This window comes from Mauremys reevesii, linkage group 9, assembly GCF_016161935.1.
Source record: "Mauremys reevesii isolate NIE-2019 linkage group 9, ASM1616193v1, whole genome shotgun sequence".
Classification (NCBI taxonomy): domain Eukaryota; kingdom Metazoa; phylum Chordata; order Testudines; family Geoemydidae; genus Mauremys; species Mauremys reevesii.
This window is the reverse complement of record NC_052631.1, coordinates 41,708,212-41,731,224: the sequence shown is the minus strand read 5'-3', so window position 1 is coordinate 41,731,224 and position 23,013 is coordinate 41,708,212. Positions and strand designations below refer to the sequence as shown.

The window sequence follows — 23,013 nt, the reverse complement described above, 5'->3', positions numbered from 1 at the left end:
AAGGGTGTTATGAAGACAAATGTATTCAAGATAAGACTCTGAGGTAATGGAGACCATGTAAGTACCCAAGACCCCAGCACGATATAAAACCCCAGACCCTACCTGTAACAACAGCCGGTATATTTGTTCTGTGATTTCCTGAATGCTAGGATGAAGGTTTTTATCTTCTGTGTAGTTGGGAGCAGCAAATACATCTTCATTTAAGGGACCACTGTAAAAATTATCATACCCAAAATATTCCAAATGCATGTAAAACACATCTTTCATATATATTAAATAGGCTCTTGTTCCTATTCTATTGCATCTAAAAAACTTTCAATCTGATAAAATGTGCAACCTTACTCTGAACATGGCTTCTCCATTTTGAAGTAACTCTTGACAATATTGGAAAAACCTGCAGCACTTACAAATTTATTGTTAAAAGCATTTAATGTATTATAATATACATTTACAATCACAAAACCCAAATACCAAGATTAAAAGAAAGCAGTTTAAGTTTGTCATTTTTGTACAACTCTCTTCCACTAATTTAAAAAGAGTTGCTATGCAAACTTGAACCCCCACCCTCATTAATTAATATGATAATCTAATAACTTGTCTACTTACGTCCTAACTTTGTGTCTTCCGATTATAAATGAGACTTTTCGGCTCCAAGGATTAATGAAACTAGACCAGCTGGTGTCCATAGTTATGTATTCCCCATTTCTAGTGCAAAACCTGATTGGTGAATAGTCAAAAGGCTGTCCACCATATTGAAGTACTATAATGCAAGTTTTAGAAAAAGGTCAGTTTTATAGTCACATGTGAAAATTATATTTAATATGCTTTTATTCAATTTTTACAATAATTTAACACAAAATTTGAATATGTATACATATATGGCAGACAAAGTTTATCCAGTAACCAAACTCTGGGTAATTTCACATCAAAAGGGAAAATTACAAGTGTTTGGCCACCAGAGGGAACTGACCTGCACTGTATATATTTAAATTTATAGAAATTAAAATTATATTCTTTGCTGATACCAACATCTACAAACACATTTTAATGAAAATAAATCAGACTATTTGCAATGCTGAATTTTGTTCTCCAACATAAAATTCTTCACTTAGGTAGAAGACCTAAATATATATATTTTTGTTAATGCATTTTATATGTAAAAACAAAATTTTACAACTTGATGCCATCATAGCAACACTAACTCCACAAGAAAAATGTCCCCAGAAAAAATAACTGAAAATTATCCCATTTTCAAAATTTATGCAAAAAAAAAAAAAGAGTTGACACTGACCAAGAGGCTCATATTTTCTTTCCTGTCAGTTTATTAATCAAAGAAAAAAAGATCACTCAAAAATGACTACGTATATGAGTGTGATCTTGAGACAATTATCTTTCTGATAAATGGCTAACATATTTACTTATTATGGCCATTTTGTCTATAACAGTCAGATTTTACCCTAAGGAACAAGAACTTGAGTAATAATTCTCCCGTTTTGTTGTTGACTAGTGTTCAGCTGTAAACCAAACGAAAATGTATAGTTTAGTTTTTCTGTTTTCAAAACAAATAATCAGAAAATTGACTAATTCTATACAACCTACCAGCTTGTCTCCCCTTTAGTTCCTTGAAAGTTTTAAGGTCCCTGAATTCTAACTTGTATTTTGTAGAGTTCTTAGAAAAATCTACCTTATTTGTCAACATAAAAGATAACATACTTTTTTTGTGAACTGCTAGCATTAGAGGTCTGTCACTTGGGTGAAGATGCAATAAAACAGGGGTTCCTATTAAGTCCTGAGGTAGGTATCCCAAAAGAGGTACAGCTCTGAAAAAAAGAAAAGAAAGTCAAGTGGAATAAATGCACACAAAATCTTACTTTGAAATATTTCATTTAAAAACTCTCTTTTCTAAGCTTTATCTCTTTTTTTTTTAAATTAAAAAAACTATGTGGAATTGAATTGGGGAAGCGTTAGTATCAGTTCCATAGTAACATGCGACAACCCTTTGGAGAAGATTGCATTCATTTTTATAGCACTTATCTATGGCACCAATCACCAGAGTATCTGAGCACCTCCATAACGTTCATGAATATTAAGGAGTTTATTCTCACAAAACCCCTCTGAAATAGGGAGGTATCCTCAATCTACAGATTGGGAGCTGAGACAGCGAGGTCATACCAGATGTCTGTGGCAAAACCAGGAACTGATCTCCTGAACCCAAGTCTGGTACCTTAACTAGAAATCCACTCTTCCTCTCAAATTAAAGGTTTAATTTTCTGAAGAGTTGCCACATAGTCAGCCCAGTAGTTCAGGTATTTAAAAGGAATTAAGGAAGACTTAAAATGTTAGGAGCCAGTCTAAAATTTTATTAGACCTCCGTAACTTACCAATGACTTTGTTCCAATGAAAAAAGCCTTTAGGTTAATGCAACAAAAACTCATTCATAGACTAGTTAAAATATGCATATAAGGGAGATTTTCGAAGAACAGCTGGCAACTAGGTGCCTAATTCCCATATGTGCCTTGAAAAACATCTTAGCACTACTCGCACCATTCCTACTTATGCCAAAGAAGTTGATGGATTAGAAGTTATGTGCAAGATACAAACAACTACCTTTGTAGACATCAAAAGTTGACATCTGGAATTTCAGATATCTGCATTTTTGTCAGAGACAAAGTGCCTGACAAGCAGAGAACAAACTCCAGGGAAGCATGGTCCTTGCTCCCGTGAAGCCTAGAAGCATTACAGGGAAGGCACTGCTTTCAGCAGTGCACTTCTGACAGTCCACAGGAGAACTCCCCTCCAACATGTTCGATCAGAGTTTCCAAAAGCATGAAGTGCACTTCCTTGGGGTAGGGGTGGAGCATACAGACCTCAACTATTCCCAAATCTCAGCATTCATTTAAGAACAGGTCTGTAGCTGCTGTGCCACAGAGAAAACACAAAAACATGACCTGAGCATAACTGATGAAGCAATGTCTTCCTGAGTCTGCAGACAGCCTGAAATAATAACCTCTCAGAGGTGAACTGCCTACTCATTTTAAATGAGCATGCTAATTATGACAGTTAACACTGTGGATATTTAAAATACTTCAAGGCTACAGGCACATAAGGAGAGGAAATGTATTATGAAGCTCTATACAATCTACTCTCAATGACTTCTCATTTTGGGTAGACTTCAATATCACATGATCAGGTTGAAACAGATGGGGGGTAAAATTGGTTTCATTTTCCTGAAAATAGGCAGGTGGAGGACAGAGGGGAGAGACACTCAGCTAGCTTTCAAATAAAAAAAAAAATCTAGCAAACACTATGTTAGGTGGTGTGTTGGAGTGCAACACCTGCCCTACTAATTTTAGCAACTTGAACTCTTATCACTAATTTAGTTATGAAGGAACATGCAAGTTTAGTTACCATTAAGCAAGAAGTCATCAAGAATGAATTTTTAATCTGAATTTCAATATGCACATTAACAACAAATAATGTATTGTCAAGAACATTCTACCTACCAGAACTGTTAGTTCAGTATCATTATCTACTTCCATATACAATATTTGCTCCATGAGCTGATTAACAGCATTTCTAAAAATTGAATGGATCGTTAAGAGCTAAGGTTATTATGAAAATGTACTTTGATTCAAATGTGTATATTGTTAATAGAAACCATGAAGTATTAAGGAAACAGAATATGTATGGAGACACACACACACACACACTCTCTCTCTCTCTCTCTCTAAATTGTAACACTTATGTAACTGGTAGGAGAGGTTTATTATACACTATCAACCTTTACTGTGAGTTGAAGTTTTTATGCAAGAATTTTATTAGACTCAAGAGAAGAACATATTGGTCAGTATATTCAAGTTCATATTTAAAGATAACATGGCTATTGAGCATCATATAGTTGTTAACAACAGACATATGGTAGGAGTCACAGTTAATTACAGTATCACGGGGTAGCCGTGTTAGTCTGTATCCACAAAAGGCATGCATCTGAGGAAGTGAGGGTTTTTTTTACCCACGAAAGCTTATGCTCAAATAAATCTGTTAGTCTTTAAGGTGCCACCAGACTCCTAGTTAATTACAGGGAATTGTCTACTTTTTACCCAACATATTGAATATGCAGATCTATTGCATAATTAAGACTGGTCATCATGTAAGTTTTACTTACCTTGTGCAAGCCTGTTCATAGTTTCAGTGTCACATTATGACCAACTCGCAGTTGACAGCAGTATCTCTATTATAAATATTTAATTCTATACTCTTAGAAACTGAAGCTCTAAAGTTGAGGTACTGTTTTACATATTCTACTTAACCCCTGAGAGACTGTGAAAATATACTGCATACACATGCATGTCCTCCTAAACCTTCATCTCACTTGCAGTTTGGAAAATGCCAGTGGTCATAAAAGTAATACAGTTCCACTAAAATTAATAAAAATGTATCAACTGTGGGCTGCGGAACTTATTCTAACAATCTTAAAACCATACTAAGTTTGTGGTGCTGCAGCAGCAGCAGCCCTACTCTGCTCTACAATGTGGAGAAACAGAGTTCAAAGATGTCCATTGGTTAAAACAAAACTAATACAGGAGAGAAGACCTCAGCACATCAGCCAGGAAGGAGGGGGGAGCGCTGTACCCATGGCCAAGGAAATAAGAAGAAGATCTTCCTGTAGTCACTCCCACTCCTTTTAAATTTAACAACTGGAAATGCACTTTTGAAAAGGCTCTTCTTGAAGAGGCAACATCATGAGTCCAGCTCTTTTCCCAGGCTTAGGCTCACAGGCACAGTTGCCGGCTTCTAATTTTCCCTGGGGGTACTTAACCCTCACTCAGCCCCAGGCCCCACCTCAACACTACCCCTTCCACCAAGACCCCATCCCGCCTCTTCCCTCTCCCTCCCCCAAGTGTGCACCATCCCTGCTCCTTCCCCTCCCTCCCAGTAGGTGAGAGGCACTGGGGGGGGGGAGGGGAGCTGGCTGTCAGTGGGTGCTAAGCACCCGCTAATTTTTTTCCATGGGTGCTCCAGCCCTGAAGCACCCATGGAATTGGCACCTATACTCACAAGTACCAGGGAGCTGGCAAATTTAGGAAGGGCAAGCACATAGATGTGTCTCAGATTTCAGTTAAAATGGCAGCCACGCCAAAAAAATCCAAGAAGTCCAAATGGAAATAAACAAGCGCACACTCTGTGGAGGAGGAATTTGAGGAAAACAGGAGGGCCAACTGACACCAAAAACCATGTAACAAAACCCCTTTCTCCTGCAAGTACCTGCTCATAAAATCAAATTAGACTCACTTCTGCACCTTAAAGGTGATGATAACATGTAAACAGAAATCCCCCAAAGTAGCTAAGGCTTGTCTGCTTCATATTTTATAAGATCCACAAACCAGAATACTACATAGGGTGACCAGATGTCCTGATTTTATAGGGACAGTCCCGATTTTTGGGTCTTTTTCTTATATAGGCTCCTATTACCTCCCACACCATCAATCTGTATCCCAAAAAATTATATTAGGTAGCTTCTCCAGAAAAGTATATCATCTTGTCCAAGGGAGATTTTTCTCCCGCAGACCATCTATATAATAATTGGAGATATACCAATCTCCTAGAACTGGAAGGGACCTTGAAAGGTCATCAAGTCCAGCCCCCTGCCTTCACTAGCAGGACCAAGTACTGATTTTGGCCCCAGATCCCTAAGTGGCCCCCTCAAGGATTGAACTCACAACCCTGGGTTTAGCAGGCCAATGCTCAATCCACTGAGCTAGCCCTCTCAGCAGAAAGGTCAGACCTCCCCTCTATAGAACAGACTTTTTATCTTTTTGTAAGCAACTCTTTCATCTATGTGTTTGTCAGAGCCACTATGGCATAACATGACAAAGTCTGGACAGCACTTAACACTGCTGACCAAACTAAATTCAAACCCAAATAATTCGCAGCAGTAGTTCAAAAACAGAGTGCTTTGAGATGGGACTATTGACTAAACTGAATCAATATAACTTTGCAGCTAACTCAAAGACAAAGTGAATAAATACAGCTTGTGAAACCACAGCACTGGTGTTGCAATGACAGCTACCATATAAGACAAAATTTTACTAAATCTAAGCTCTGACAAACAGAGCTACCTAAAATCTGAGCTCTCAGAAACAGAGCTATTAACCAGGGATGTAAATTGCATTCTTATGCACTACCAGTTTGTCTGCATAGTAGTACTGGAAAAATCAGTTCTTATAAATAAAATGTATTTATTAAAATATGGGAAGTGGTTATTGTAGCAACTGTAAGTATAAAGGGAAAGGTGTTATGTAACCAAAATAAAAATAAACAAACAGTGAATAACTAAAGTATATTAATTATATTTGAAGTCCTTTATATTCACATTAAATTCTCTAAAATTATATGACAGGTAAATGCTGTGACCTTTGTACAAACTCCTGCTTTGTATCTGTGATGGAGAATGCAAGCCTAGCAAAAACTGAGATACCTTTTACATTTTGTTAATTTCTGAAATACTATCTGTGCAACATTCAAAAAAGATAGTCTTGTATCCACACATCCGGTTTGTGTAATGTATGGGGTCCGTATAATGGTTAAAATGTAAGATATGATGCAAGTTTCAATATGGCCATATATGCCCCACATAAATCAGATGCATCAATTATTGGTACCTGTCTGTAAAAAACATGTCAAAGAAAATACATAAGAAAGATGTACTAGGTAAAGTGAGGGTACGTCTACACTACGGGATTATTCCGATTTATATAAACCGGTTTAGTAAAACAGATTGTATAAAATCGAGTGCTCACGGCCACACTAAGCACATTAAATCGGTGGTGTGCGTCCACAGTCCGAGGCTAGCATCGATTTCTGGAGCGTTGCACTGTGGGTAGCTATTCCGTAGCTATCCCATAGTTCCCGCAGTCTCCCCCGCCCCTTGGAATTCTGGGTTGAGATCCCAGTGCCTGATGGGGCAAAAATCATTGTCGCGGGTGGTTCTGGGTAAATGTCGTCAGTCATTTCTTCCTCCGGGGAAGCAACGGCAGACAATCATTTCACGCCCTTTTTCCCTGGATTGCCCTGGCAGATGCCATATCATGGCAACCATGGAGCCTGTTTTGCCTCTTGTCACTGTCACCGTATGTGTACTAGATGCCGCTGACAGAGGCGATTCAGCAGCGCTACACAGCAGCATTCATTTGCTTTTGCATGATAGCAGAGATGGTTATCAGCCGTTCTGTACCATCTACCATGCCATTGCAAATTGGCAATGAGATGACGGTTACCAGTCCTTTTGTGCTGTACCATCTGCTGCTGTCATATGTGCCCCTGGCTGAGATCGGTCGGGGGCGCAAAAGACAAAAATGGGAATGACTCCCCAGGTCAATCCCTCCTTTATGGTATCTAAAAATAGAATCAGTCCTGCCTAGAATATGGGACAAGTGTACTAGAGAATCAGTGTATCAGAGAACCAGAGAGCACAACCGCTCCGTGTCAGATCCCGCAGAAATGATGAGCTGTATGCCATTCACAGGGGGTGCCCCTGCAACAACCACACCTGTTGCTTCCCTCCTCCTCCAGCCTTCCTGGGCTACCGTTGCAGTGTCCCCCATTTGTGTGCTGAAGTAATAAAGAATGCAGGAATAAGAAACAGTGACTTGTTAGTGAGATATGAGGGGAAGGCAGCCTCCAGCTGCTATGATAGTCCAGACAGGACATTAAGCAGTGTGGGGGAGAGGAGCCCAGCATCCCGCTGCTATGATAGTCCAGGCAGAACAGAATCTTTTCTTTACACATGAAAGGCGGGGGCTGATGGAGCTCAGCCCCCTGTTGCTATGATGAAGATGGTTACCAGCCGTACTGTACCATCTACTGGGAATGATCAGGAGTTTTTTACCCAGGCGCCCCCAGCCGACCTCACCGGAGGCCAGCCAGGAGCACTCATGGGGTGATGATGAGGACGGATATCAGTCCTTTTGCACTGCACCATCTGCCACAAGGCTGATGATGATGATGGATATCAGCCATATTGTACCATCAGCCACCCTTGGGGGGGGGCGAGGATGCTACCGTTGACTGCTGCAGCATCGCGTCTATCAGCAGCATTCAGTAAACATAGGGTGACATTTAAAAGAGTCAAGAGACCATTTTTTCCCCTTTTACTTCTGGAGGTGGGTGAGGGGGGTAAATTGACGAGCTATGCCCTGAACCACCGCGGACAATGTGTTTGACACTACAGGCATTGGGAGCTCAGCCAAGAATGCAAATGCTTTTCGGAGACTGCAGGAACTGTGTGATAGCTTGTTTCCTCAGTCCCCCCTCCCTCCCTCCCTGAGCGTCCATTTGATTCTTTGGCTTTCTGTTATGTTTGTCACGCAGCAGCGTGCTGAGTCCCTGCTGTGGCCTCTGTCTGTAGATTTTTTAAAAATGCTTTGGAATTTCGTCTTCTGTAATGGAGCTCTGATAGAACAGATTTGCCTGCCCATACAGCGATCACATCCATATGGTCCATGCTGGAGCTCTTTTTGGATTTGGATTTCGGACTGCATCGCCACCTGTGCTGATCGGAGCTCCATGCTGGGCAAACAGGAAATGATATTCAAAAGTTCACGGGGCTTTTCCTGTCTACCTGGCCACTGCATCCGATATCTGATCGCTGTCCAGAGCGATCAGTGGTGCACTGTGGGATACTGCCCGGAGGCCAATACCGTCGATTTGCGGCCACACTAACCCTAATCCGATATGGTAATATCGATATTAGCGCTACTCCTCTCGTTGGGGAGGAGTACAGAAACCGGTTTAAAGAGCCCTTTATATTGATATAAAGGGCCTCTTAGTGTGGACGGGTGTGGCGTTAAATCGGTTTAATGCTCCTAAAACCGGTTTAAACGCGTAGTGTAGACCAGGCCTGATAAAGGGAAAAATTGTGAAATGCCTCCCAGTTAGGTATAAATACAAAAGGGGTAAGCATAGAATTTTGAGACAGTTTGAACACTGCAACTGCTGTTTTCCACAGGGGTTGGTAATATATGTACTTTTCCTTTCTGTATTAAACTCTAATAATCTAATAAATTGATTAAGCCTAGTTATTGGACATCTCATTATTAGTTTATATTGTACATATAACATGCAAGTCTCTCTCCAGTTAAAGAGATTTACTTAGTCTCCACCATAGTTGCTAATGTTTCATGTGTGCCATATATTTTTCAGATAAAGCCATAACCTCCAATCTGGGGCTTGATGCCTTATTTGGCTTCACCCCTGGAATGTGGATAATTATTCTAAGCAGATTCTACGTTCTTCAAATTTCACCAGTTCAACTTTTCATACTGCTCAAAGCAGTTTTTTCAGAACCAGACATAGCAGAAACACGACTGTAGAGATCTCAATTTAAACTGCAACAAATGCTTCAACACAGGGAAAAATCATCTGATTCCTCTGTAGTGTTTGTCTCCAAGGACTCAGTAAAACTATAGAAGAGAATGCATTGCTATCTAATTGGATAGTGCGTGTCCACTGTGTAACTATGCCAGCAGCGAATGCATGTGACATACAGCTACTTATTAACTAAATTGAGTCAAAGAATTAAAGTTAGAGAACATTTTAGTAAGTAATGTTTTATGGTTTTAAAAGCGCTCTTCTGCAGACACAATATTCGGCATCACCCCACGTCAGCATAGATTATTAGAGCAATTGATTACTAGCGGGCAGTCTATTAGCTGGCAAATATGTTTTCCATTTTCAACTGCAATAAAAATCACTTAAAGATTAGCTATTAACAAAATCCATAGTGTGAATTCACATTAAAATAGAAATCAAGTTGGTTAAAGTTTGGGGATTTTTTGTTATTATTTTTCTTGGTTAAATTCATTTAAGAACGAGAGAGACATAGAACGTGTGTGTGTGTGTATATGTCACAAAATACATACATACATAATATATTTGACAGTAATGAGAGATATCGGCTTGTTTCCTAAAATGTCTAAGTTAGTTAAGTGCTAAAACTGCTGTGTAGCTATTGGATATTTTGTGGAGGACATATAAATAAAAACTGCCCTTCCCAAAAAATAGTAGTTTCAGTTATTCACCTTTCATCTATATCCTGGAACAAACAACTTGGTGTGTGCGTAGTTGTAAAAATTCTCTTGTCAGGAGGAATTCTGGGTGCTAAATGGAGAGAGAGAGAGAGAGAGAGAGAGAAAAAAGAGAAAATAGCTTGACAGCACTTTTCATATGCATACATTGTTTTAGAGTACCTGGATCCTTCTGTCAACATGGAATAAGTTTTAACCCAACAGACAGCAGTTTTCAATGTTACTAACTTGCTCACATCCACTTGTACCCTCCTAATGACAACAGAGTGCAGTCCTGATCACCTATATATTACAGTTTATAGCAATATTTTATTTCCAAGATGAATGTATTAGATACAAAATCAAAATTGTTTTGTTTCTTGATATCTGGGGTTCACTCCTTGGGTGTGGCTGAGCTTCACCTCACAGAGGACCCAAGAGGGTAGCGAGACCAAAGATGATGTACACTGCTTTAATATGCCACGGCCTGATCCTGGGTCTGGTTTGGCTCCCAACACAAGTGAGGATAGCCTCAAAGCTAGTATTACTTTCACCCACTTGCAATCACCTGAAAGGACCACTGTGGCATCTGGGAACTGCCAGACTGCAGCTGCACTCTGGCAATGGACCTAAAAGCCTGATATACTAGGGACTACAAGAGGGAGCATAAAGCCAGATACTCTAACTTTACATCACACCCAGGGATCCTTCTACACTGGGAAATCTTCAAGTATCTGACTATACCAGCGGGTTTGTGTTGGCGTGCTGGTACAATGCAGATGCAGCAGGGACCAGGATCTGACCTTTGATGCTAGTGTGATTTGTTTCGAGCAGAATGGCTCTTACAAGCACAATCAGATTCAGAACATACCTATAGAAAACATCTACCCAAGAAGACTATTTTCATTTCAGGATGGTTTATGACTTGACTCAAGCTTAACAGTTACACATTGCAGTTCTGATGTTGCTTTTAAGACCATTGTGATTAAAATTAGAAGTATGTGACTGAAGTTATGGCAACACTATCAGGATTCATTTTGTGTTTTCCATACTAGTATTTCAGAAAAAACATCTAGGCCAGGAGCGGGCAAAGTTTTTGGACTGAGGGCCACATCGAGTTTCCAAAATTGTATGGAGGGCCGGTTAGGGGAGGCTGTGCTTCCCCAAACAGCCAAGCATGGCCCGGTCCCTGCCCCCATCCTACCCCCTCTGCTTCTCGCCCCCTGATGGCCCCCCCAGGACTCCTGCCCCATCCAACCCCTCCTGTTCTCTGTTCCCCCCCCACCCCAGGACCTCTGCCCCATCCATCCCTCCCTGTCCCCTGACGGCCCCCACTGCCCCATCCAATCCCTCCTCATTCCTGACTCCTCCCCATCCCCACCCCATCCATCCCTTCCTGTCCCAACTGCCCCCTGCTGCCCCATCCAACCCCTCCTCTCATTCCTGGCTGGCCCCCCCCGATCCCTGGCCGAACCGACCACCCCTTCTCCCTGACTGCCCCTGGAACCCCTGTCTGACAGCCCCCTGCCACTCCATTCAACCTCCCCCTCCTGTTCCTTACTGCCCCCCCAGGACCCCTACCCCCCGGGCCACGAGCTAAGGGCTGGTCAGGAGGGTCCCGCGGGCTGGATGTGACCATCAGGCCATAGTTTGCCCACCTCTGATCTAGGCCCACATTTTCAGTCAGGTGCACACCTGCCTTATGATTACACATTCCCAATGTACAAGTAAATCCTTATTTAGGCACCAGCACACTTGTGCATTTATAGACATTCCATAGCACAAAGGGTTCTATGGTCCTTCTGTAAAGAGACAAATCTCACCCCGTGTGAATAAGCATCCTCATGCAAAATGCGTGCAAAGGTGTTTCTCTTAACCATAATCAGAAAAACTGATATTTCAATTTGCAATTATTTTCTCTGCTGTTTATGTTCCTTTTCAAGAACAATGTCGATGTCATCTTCCTCTCCCAATCCCAATTCTCTGCAGGCAACTGAGGATACATATTAAGGATGAAATCCTGACACTAATGAAGTCAATGGCAAGACTCCCATTTGACTTCAGTGGGGCCATGATTCCACCCAAGGACTCCAAATGAGCTTCAGCAATTACCTCAACTGCTGCATTTATATTTTTAAAATAATCATGACTTGGCTGTGAATGTCCTATATTGCTGTTCACGAAAGGATGTGAAAAACTTTTATTTGTGGTTTGAATATCTTCTCCCCTTAAATACTCATGTTTATAACATGAGAGATGTGTGGCAACCCTGATCTAGTTAGCTCAAGACAGTTCTTACCAGACAGTCATTTTTCTTATTATATTACATGCAATTTCATAAAACAGCTGAATGTTTATTTTAATAATGCAAACCTTTTGGTTTTTAAAGCTAAAAATCACTGCATCTTAGTGTTATTACCTTCATAGCCAGAGTGCACCTTTTCTGCAAGCAACACACAGCAAAGCTGATCTTCTGCATTCTCAGTATCTTGTATTTTGATAAGGTAAGGAGTCATACGAAATGGGTGGTAGAAGATATATTCATGTTCTTTTCCTGCACTAATAATGAAAAGAAAGACTAAATAATTATTTGTTTTGCACAGAATTTAGTTTACAGTGAGGTCTTCAGTGCAACAGCTCATGGACAGAATTTTCAAAAGTGCTTAAGAGAGCTGGGCATCCAACTGCTTTAAGAGCTTAGAAAAATCCCATCCCATGGTCTTCTTGGAGAGTACCCAGAGGGAGAAGTGGAGGACTGAAGACTTTCCTCAGCCATATGAGACAGAAGGAAATACAATACGATTTTCTGATGGTTTGGGTCTGGCTCTTTTCAGGTAAAACAACCAGCCTCTTGACAGCTCACATGTTCTATAATTTCTTTTATGGATGCACTGAATTCCAACATGAGTGGGAGAATCACAGATACTAAGAGGGTTTTTTTTGTTTTAAATAATAAAAAAAATTAATAATAATAAAGACATTCACTCCAAAAAAATGAATGCTAGAGACATTCCTGAGAACAATGTTGTGCTGGTTAATAAATACTACATGGTTCTTGCATGAAAATGATTTTGACCAGAAATATATTTCAATACAGGAATCAGGACTCTACAGAGAGAAATGACCTTGGAGGGTAGGGCCAGGCTGGACAGTGCCTACTGCACAAGACTTAGCTTCCACAGGAGGAACGGTGTGTTTAGTTTGTTTGGCCAGCTTGTCAATCCTTCCAGGATCTACTGACATGAGTGTCTGAGATTAGTGAAGACGACATGCTCAGCTTCAGAACCCCTCCTAAATCTGAAACTTCAATGTTTTGATAACTAGATCTTAGAATGAGAAGCCATCTTATAGAAAATGTATAATGGATTCTGAGGGTCTCATTTTATTTCCCCTGCATGAGAACTATCTTCAAGAGCTGGAATAAAATTCACAATGCTGGATTTCCTTGAGGAAAGCAAAGTCTGAAACACACAACTCTAATGTTTCAACTAAGGAGGTCGGGATCCAGAAAAGCCCTTTCCTGTTGGTCATAATCAAATTCTTTGCCCTCCAACAGCAATAGTTCTCCATTCCTTGGGAAACAAGGAGATATGAGACCTCTTAAATTTATTTTTGTGACACTTACCTGTTTAAGGTATCTTAGATTTTTGCTGGCTTCCTGGGGCTTTTACTCAGCTCCTTTTCCATTTCGGCTCATGAAAGAAACATTCACTTTGCACTCTTAAAGAGGAAGTGTGCTCTGTCCTATGTCTGGGGACCCCAATCTGAAGGAAGGAGTCTAGTCCTCTTAAAGGCCTGGGTTGAAGATTTTCAAAGGTGATTAGGGGATGTGACCACACAATTTTTCTAAGTGTCAATGGAAGTTGTGCTGCTAACACCCCAATCACCTGTGGAAATTTCAGCCCTGGACAGAGGGCTGTTTTCCCTATGGACAGGTAATGGCAGAATGCCTAATTCTTTTCCCAGGTACAAAAGGACCCATTTCACGAAATCAAATACACTACTGGAATACTGGCATCTTTAACTGGCTGCAGTCTCTTCCAAAGACGTCAAGAGTTTTGGTCTAGACTGAAAAGATCAGAGCTAGCACGAGGCTTCTGCCCTGGATGCCAGCTTTCATTTGGACAGAGACCATGCTATGTTGCATCACAAATGCTCCTTGCCCTGGCAGAACAGGGCTTCCCGTGCCAGACACACAGCTGGCACAATTCTTCTGCAACAGGCTGCAGGTATTCAGCAGAAACGAAATATGTTTGGCTTTGTGCTTCCTTGCCTGTTCTTTTTTTTGGGGGGGGGGGAAGGAGGTAGGGGGGGAAGTAAGAGAGGGGCAAGGAGGTAGGAAGCATGAAGGGAGCAGCAAAGAGAGTAGTCCCTGTGGAATAACCTGTCCTCTAAATGAGTGCCCAGAAAGTAGAAAAAATGGAAGGAGCTCACTACTTAAAAAAAACTGAGGAGAGAAGCCTGAAAAGAAATAGCAGTGTCCTGAACTGCTGTGTTTCATCTGCATGGGAATGGCAGAACTAGCAATTTGTCAAGGAGTTGGGGCTTCTAAGCTCTGTTTAGTATTGATGTCTTATCCTTTTATCCCATACCCACTTCATTTCTGTTTCATCTGCCTGTGGCCTGCTATCATCAAGACTAAACTCTCTGGTGCAGGGATGATCCTCAGGTACCATATAGACAAGTAACAATCACAATGAGGTTCTTAAGATACTAATGTAATAAATTCATTAGTGTTGAATTGCCCTTCATCATGATCAAAGGAAGGACTGAACAGAGATGGACTGAGTGGAATGTACAAGTATCCACTGAATTAAATGAAATGATGAAACCCTTCCTCCAAAGCTTAACAGGATCAGTTTTACTTGTACTTAAGTGCAAAGGTCAAATTCCAAACTGATTAATAACTAAGACATGAGGAGGGTGAGGGAATCTCTTTTATTGGACCAACTTCTGTTGGAGAGAGAGACAAAAGCTTGTCCAATAAAAGATATTCCCACAGCCCCCCTTGTCTCTAATATCCTGGGATAGACAGCTACAACTACACTGCATTAACAACTGAGATGCAGTTTCCTGAATCTGCTTTGCAGTTACTTTCTATAACAATCTCTATGGTGTATGTTAGATAACCAGAGGCCATGCATATGATTCACCTTGTTTTCATATCAGGAAAAAGGGACAGTGAATTAAGAATCCACTGAGTACTTTTTGACATGCATGGTCTCAGTGTTTAATACCTCAAGTCTAATTTTAATATTTGGTCTTACCTGATGCGACAGAAGAATGATTTCTCCTCCATACAGTCTTGTGTGGAAGACTCTAAAAATATTAAATGGATTTCATAACAAGTTGCAATAAACAGTTTCAAGTTTTGTATTCCAAAATGGTTGTTACTGAAAAACAGAGATGTATTCAATGCTGAGAGTACTTACCAACTCCATTACAAATACTCCATGATGGCAATCTGTAAGGGGTAGTAGAGCTGTAGAAAACACTGACATCCTGAGGTGCCAAGAACTCCACAAATTTGGCATTTTTAAAGAAATCCCTTTTACAGCGGAGAATAGAGGCAGCTTGATCAGAGATGTACAAGATTTTCCCAGTAATCAGGGAAACAGCTACAGCAAACATGTCCTAAGCAATAACAAAATCTCAAACATTTTAGACAAGATTAAATTTTTAATCTTCTTTGATAATACAGTGGTTTAAAAATGGTATTTGGACGTTCAAACTAATGTTAAGTATTATTCATCTCGTCTATTTTTAACTAATAAGAAATGATTAAACCAAATGTACTGTATATAAACCAAATGTACATCAAGTCTCAAGACAAATTCTTTTAACTGCCTGAAAAGTACATGTAGCTGATATAAACACTTCCTGAAGTAGGTGATGGTTTTAATACATATTTTGATGTAGTTTTAACAGTTGGTTGTAAAATCTTACTACATGGACTTGACTCTATCATAATGCAGAAGTTACTTTGGATACAAAGACAGCTGGACTTGGTCACTACAGTTTACCTCTTCATAAATGTTAATATCACAGGCATATTTTGCATTTATAAAATTAAATTATTCAAGTGCCTTAAAGATGACACAAATCAGTACATTCATCTACAGACAAAATGAACATGCCCATGCTTAGTAATTTAGTACACTAATTTATGGACAAGCAGTTAACACAAAAGTTAATAAATGGAAATCTATTAGGTGGCCTAGTGATGTCTATCTTGTTGAAATACAGAATCTATGCAGCATATGCATCAATACCTTTGTCCAGTTCTGTTTTATACAATTTGAGAAACAGAAGTTTGATCTCTGCTGTTGGAAAACTCTACAGTCTAACAGATCTCAGTGTGAATGAACGTTTGATATTCAGCCTACGTTTTTTCCCCTTAATACCATCCTGTCTGAATACTGCTATTTATACCCCTTTAACTATTCATAGGAACACAGAACTAGCCTTTCCTGATCAGACCAAAAGGGATATCTAGATCAGTATCCTGATAATAGCCAACTGAAATACTTCAGAAGGCGGTGAAGAATCCTGTAGTAGACAATTATGGAATCACTGATGCATAAAGGAAGTTTCTTCCTCTAAACCCCATCAGATAGTGGTTAGCTTATGCCTTAAAACATGAACTTAAAGAACATTTATTCTCCCTCATTGCTGAGAGACCCTCACAAACCCAGAGTAGTCAGCTGCCACCTGCATGGACTATGAAGGCCCACATAAAGAGAGGTCAAAGCCCCCTGTTGTGCTCTGTGGAAAGAAGCTGAAGGTAAATGCCGGCCCTCCACAGTGTATAGCCTTGGCCAATCTTAACTCTTGCCTTCTCAAAAGGGGTTAGACCAGAGCATTCCTGCTGCCTCTCCAGCACATACCTCTCCCTGAACTCAGTTCTTGAGAGCGAAGAACATTTTTTTTCAGCTCCCCCGCTGCCTCTCATTCCTAACTCTCTCCTACAGAAGAGTGCAATCCCTTCAAACCGTCGCTGCCTCTTACCCCTACTCTTTTTGGTTATTACAGAGGGGTGGTCCCTCCAGGCCGACAGCCTCCCCCTCAGCTTCTTTGGAACGGGTAGGGGATGCACTTTCCCCAACTTCTCCATTTCTTTCCTAGGGTTTTCTGAGGAAGGGGGTTTCCTCCCTTTCCTGCCAACCCAGCATCTCCTGGTTTATCCCCAATGAAGGACTTGCTGGGAGTCTCAACTCAGTCAGGCACCTCCTTTATCCCAGATTCTGCAAGACAACTAGGGGAGGGATGATGACATCTGCCCCAATATTAACAGGTGCTTCCAAGCCCATGAAGTAGTCCAAATACTAGGGGGAACTCCCAGGATATATCTACACTATAAACTTAAGACAACCTATGTTATGTCATCTTACAGCCACTACAGTAATTACTGCAGTGCTTCATGTCCATCCACACTATTCTTCTTCTGTCGGTGGCGTGCATCCTCACCAGGAGCTTTCACCGAGTTAACAGTAGCAGTGTGACCAGGACTCTGGGTGCAGGGCTCCACTCTAGGGGCAGCCGTGCTCCCAGTGGGGAGCTGAGAGCCCAGAGGGGGCCGCTAGGCTTCTAGCAGGAGGAGCTGAGCGCCTGCAAGGGCAACCAGGTTCCTGGCGGAGAGATCCATGAGTGGTGTTCTGTGCAGCTGTCCTGTTCCTGGCAGGGAAGCAGAGCCATGAAATTGACAGTGACAGCCAATAGATGTAAGTAACCCATAACTACACCGACATAAGCCCCATGACTCTTGTGGAGGTGGAATTATTATGTCAGTGTAGTAAGGCACATACATTGGTGGGCAAGGCTGTAGTGTATACACTGATATAATCGGGTCGACGTAAGCTATCTTACATTGACCTAACACTGTACTGTAGACCAGGCCCTAGTCTGTTTGAAGAGTCACCATTTTAATTCTGTCCTCCTAAATTCTTGTTTGAATTTTCTACAATTTGTAGTCAACTTTCCTGTACTGAAAGTGTCCAAAACTGAACATGGTAACCTAGGTGCATTCTCACCAGATACATTAGCTCCCTAGACTGTGAGGCACTACTTCTCTACACATAAGCCACGGCAGTTTAGTATTTACCACCATACTGTAAGCTCCAGAGTGAACTTCTGCCCAAGATAATTTAATGATCAGATTCATAAGTATTTGCCAGGATCAAAATCCCTCATTTCTGGAGTGGATGCTTTGCAAGAGATGATAAAGTAGCAGTCAGGGTCAGATAGCCCATTATTTGGGATTAAGAATTTTGCATTCTTTTCAGTTGTTTTACTTATATAGCATATGGGAAAAAGTGTATAGTTGCAATATCCAGCATGATCAATTCTTTCCCATCACAGGGCACATTCTTCAGAATGCAGTGTCCAATACCAGCAACAAAACTATCAAAGCTGCTGGCAACAAGGCATTAATCCATTATGACCAATTTTTTTTGTTTTGTTTTTTAAAGAAAGGTTACAGTTAAGAATTCCAACCACACCCACCAATTACATACACACTGCAGTAATGGGTCAGCATACTCACTGCATTTTTCATGATGTATTCTGAAGTAATGTTCTCAACTTCCTCCACCGTATAGGACGACACATCAAGACCAGAAGGATGGCTTTCGTTAATCATCAGTAACTGGTAATATTCTTCATTGGCTACATAAGAATATAAAGCCAGTTTTTTATATTCACATTTCAAAATGTGACTAGTTAACATCGAGCCTGTTAACACTGACTGGATAGAAAGCATGAGCTTGTGGTTAAGTACAGGACATGGTATCTAAGTTCTATTCCCACTTCCACCACGAAAAAAACATTTAACTTCTTCCTGTTTCAGTTTCTTCGGCCTGGTCTACACTATGCGTTTAAACCGAATTTAGCAGCATTATACCGATTTAACCCTGCACCCGTCCACACAATGAGGCCCTTTATATCGATATAAAGGGCTCTTTAAACCGGTTTCTGTACTCCTCCCCGACGAGAGGAGTAGCGCTGAAATCGGTATTGCCATGTCGGATTAGGGTTAGCGTGGCCGCAAATCGACGGTATTGGCCTCCGGGAGCTATCCCACAGTGCACCATTGTGACCGCTCTGGAAAGCCATCTGAACTCGGATGCACTGGCCAGGTAGACAGGAAAAGCCCCACGAACTTTTGAATTTCATTTCCTGTTTGCCCAGCGTGGAGCTCTGATCAGCACGGGTGGCGATGCAGTCCCAATTCCAAAAAGAGCTCCAGCATGGACCATACGGGAGATACTGGATCTGATTGCTGTATGGGGAGACAAATCTGTTGTATCAGAGCTCCGTTACTGAAGACGAAATGACAAAACATTTGAAAAAGTCTCCAGGCTATGATAGACAGAGGCCACAGCAGGAACTCAGCACAGTGCTGCGTGAGATGCGTAACGGAAAGCCAAAGAATCAAATGGACGCTCATGGAGGGAGGGAGGGGGGACGGGGACTGAGGACTCCAGCTATCCCACAGTCCCCGCAGTCTCCGAAAAGCATTTGCATTCTTGGCTGGGCTCCAAGTGCCTGAAGGGTCAAAAACATTTTCCCGGGTGTTTCAGGGTGTATGTCGTCAATTTACACCCTCCCCCCCCCCAAATGAAAAGGGAAAAAATGGTTTTTGCCTTTTTTCAATGTCACCCTATGTCTACTGCATGCTGCTGGTAGACGGGGTGCTGGAGCGCTAAACAGCAGCATCCTCTCCCCGGTGGCAGACGGTACAGTACAGAAGGACTGGTATCCGTTCTCATCATCAGCCCGTGAGTGCTCCTGGCTGGCGTCGGTGAGGTTGGCCGGGGGTGCCTGTGTAAAAATAGGAATGACTCCTGGTCATTCCCAGCAGATGGTACAGAATGGCTGGTAACCGTCCTCATCATAGCCACTGGGGGCTGAGCTCCATCAGCCCCCCCCGTCATGTCTAAAGAAAAGATTCTGTACTGCCTGGACTATCATAGCAGCTGGAGGCTTCCTCCCCCTCATTTTATCTCACTAAAAAGTCTGTGTTTCTTATTCCTGCATTCTTTATTACTTCATCACACAAATGGGGGGACACTGCCATGGTAGCCCAGGAGGGTTGGGGGACGAGGGAAGCAACGGGTGGGGTTGTTGCAGGGGCACTCCCTAGAATGGCATGCAGCTCATCATTTCTGCGGGATCTCTGGGGCTCTGACACGGAGCAGCTGTGCTCTCTGGTTCTCTAGTACACTTGCCCCATATTCTAGGCTGGACTGACTATTTTTAGACAAAACATAGGAAGGAAGTGACCGAGGGAGTCATTCCCATTTTTGCCTATGCGCCCCCAGCCAACCTCAGCGAGGCCAGCCAGGAGCACCCATGATAGCAGCAGACGGTACAGAACGACTGATAACCGTCATCTCATCGCCAATTTACAATGGCATGGCAGATGGTGCAATATGACTGGTAACCGTCTCTGCTATCTTGCAAAGGCAAATGAATGCTGCTGTGTAGCAGTGCAGTACCGCATCTGTCAGCAGCATCCAGTACACATATGGTGACAGTGACAAAAGGCAAAACGGGCTCCATGATTGCCATGCTATGGCGTCTGCCAGGGCAATCCAGGGAAAAAGGGCGCAAAATGATTGTCTGCCATTGCTTTCCCGGAGGAAGGATTGAGTGATGACATTTACCCAGAATCACCCGCGACACTGTTTTTGCATTGGGATCTCAACCAAGAATTCCAATGGGCAGGGGAGACTGCGGGAACTATGGGATAGCTACGGGATAGCTACCCACAGTGCAATGCTCCAGAAATCGACACTAGCCTCGGTACATGGACGCACACCGCCGAATTAATGTGCTTAGTGTGGCCGCATGCACTCGACTTTATACAATCTGTTTTAAAAAAATGGTTTATGTAAAATCGGAATAACCCCATAGTGTAGACATCCCCAGGTTATAGATGAAGGGTAAGTTTATGTAGGTCATAAGGGTGTTGTGTAGCTTAGTTCGTTACAGTCTGTGAAGTACTTGGCAATCATTGGATAGAAGGCATTGCTGAATATTGTCTATAGTCAATATCACTTACAATTTGTAAGTGAATGGCTAACTAAATACCAAAAATGTATTTTTAAATAAAATCAAGTCTCACCCTACATTTTACTAGGGTTTTGTTTTGTTTTTTTTAATATCTTTAAAAGTTACTGTAAATGCTTACCCTGCCCCCCTGCCTTTTTTTTTTTGGTAGAGTCACAAACCCAAATTACTAAAATGCTACAACTACATTAGTTTTATGATCTTTCATTTATTATGAACTTGACTTTATAAAGAGATCCACATTCAGATTCTAGTTCTGAAGCTTGCTTTTATTCAATCTTAATTTATGATATTTCTTTGGCTACATTACCTTTAACTTGTTTAATGCTTTTAAGTGCATATTTCAATGTTGCCAGCACACTAGATTTTCCTTTGAGTCTTTTTTCAGGAGGAAGGCGTGCTTTCAGCTCCTGCAATGTTTTCCGCAATTCCTTCTGTGTTTTGGCTTTAGTGGATTGCTCACTGCTATAAAATTAAAACAAAAAAAGTTACACTGATATTTAAACTGATACCATACCTTCCAGAAAACCAAAGCCTTTTGACATTTATCACATCATTAGACTAGTTCTACAAATTTATTTAGTATAATTTTGGAAGCATTTAGTTTCAAAGACACTTTAGGATTTGCAATAATTGCTACATTAGCTACATATGGGGTTCTCAACCTTTTTGGGCTAATGACCCATTTGTAAACTTGATGGCCTGTCACAAACCAGTAAAATAGCTTTAGTGAAAAAACACCTGTCTTACTAAATATTTTTTGCCCACGACATCTGATGCACACATTAATGTAATAAGTACACTGCAAGTACCTTTGAGGTGGCTCATGTCACAGGGGACTGGCTGAGCTACTCTCCCGGCTTTGGGCGTTGCAACCTCCAGAGTCACAGCTCCGCTCAGGTTTGGCCAGGTCCACCTGAAGGATGGGCTGACGGGGCCAAATTTGTGTGAATGGAGTTGCAACCTGGCATATGGGGTCGCAGCAATACTCACCCAAATTTGGCCCAGCCAGCCACCCCCCCTCATAACGGAGGGGCAGTGGGGCCAAACCTGAGCAGCGCTGAAACCACATGCACTAGGTCACAAACGCCCAGGGCAGGGAACTAAACCCAGCCAGCCTTGTGGGACTGGAGCCACCACTGTGAAGTGAGTGCTGCACAGGCTCCACCCCCAAGTCTTCCAACTCCCCCAGGTGGAGAACCCTACCCTGAGCCAGGGCCTCCCATGTGACCTTTGACATATTCTTGCAACCTATTTTTGGGTCAACTACAGGGTGAGAGACCCTGAACTAGATTTACCAAATTTTAAATAGTTAATTCATTTTTGTTCACAATAATAACCTCAAAGAGCATTATCTCATCATTGCTTTAAAACTTATTTTAAAATGCACAATAGTCTATTTTTTATTTACCTGCATCCACTGGTAGATGGATTATGTTCAGAGTCTGCAATCATCAGGCTAAATGCATTCGAGCTGAAAAAAGAACAACCTCAGTGATGTTAATAAGTCAAATACAAGTTGTGTTTAGCTTTAACATCTCCATTTTCTATTTGTTACTTGAAACTAACAGCTCAACTTTATACCAATGAAACTGGTGATAATGCCAACTGAGCAGCTTCAGCCAAACTAGTTTGTGTGTAAATGTTACATATGCTTAAAAAGATGTAATTCTACGGTAGATCAGTCTGTCCACTAAATCAATCACTATATAGTAGACTAATAATGGTAGAGTGTCCAGCAGTTGTGTCATTAACGGACAGCCATACAAAGGTGTGATGTATATCACCACTTCATGGTTTTCTTCCCTACTCTCCTAAAATAATACTCTCAGGATTTAAAAAGAAAGGCACAAGATATTGTTAATGCTTCAACTTGATA

At 41.5% G+C, this 23,013-nt stretch overlaps 1 protein-coding gene across 16 annotated transcripts in view; it reads right to left on the bottom strand.

Annotated features, from left to right (window-relative positions):
* The window catches only part of PER2 (period circadian regulator 2), a 92,706-nt gene that overhangs the window by 29,518 nt on the left and 40,175 nt on the right, over positions 1-23,013 (bottom strand). For all 16 annotated transcript variants that reach the window (XM_039487766.1, XM_039487768.1, XM_039487752.1 and 13 more), the window contains 10 exons: positions 22,546-22,608; positions 21,445-21,599; positions 18,607-18,728; positions 15,497-15,698; positions 15,332-15,383; positions 12,484-12,623; positions 10,080-10,158; positions 1,714-1,820; positions 607-760; positions 103-211 (listed from right to left, as the gene is read on the bottom strand). In XM_039487766.1, coding sequence (XP_039343700.1) covers positions 103-211; positions 607-760; positions 1,714-1,820; positions 10,080-10,158; positions 12,484-12,623; positions 15,332-15,383; positions 15,497-15,698; positions 18,607-18,728; positions 21,445-21,599; positions 22,546-22,608 — 1,183 coding nt within the window. The remainder of the gene's footprint in view (positions 1-102; positions 212-606; positions 761-1,713; positions 1,821-10,079; positions 10,159-12,483; positions 12,624-15,331; positions 15,384-15,496; positions 15,699-18,606; positions 18,729-21,444; positions 21,600-22,545; positions 22,609-23,013) is intronic.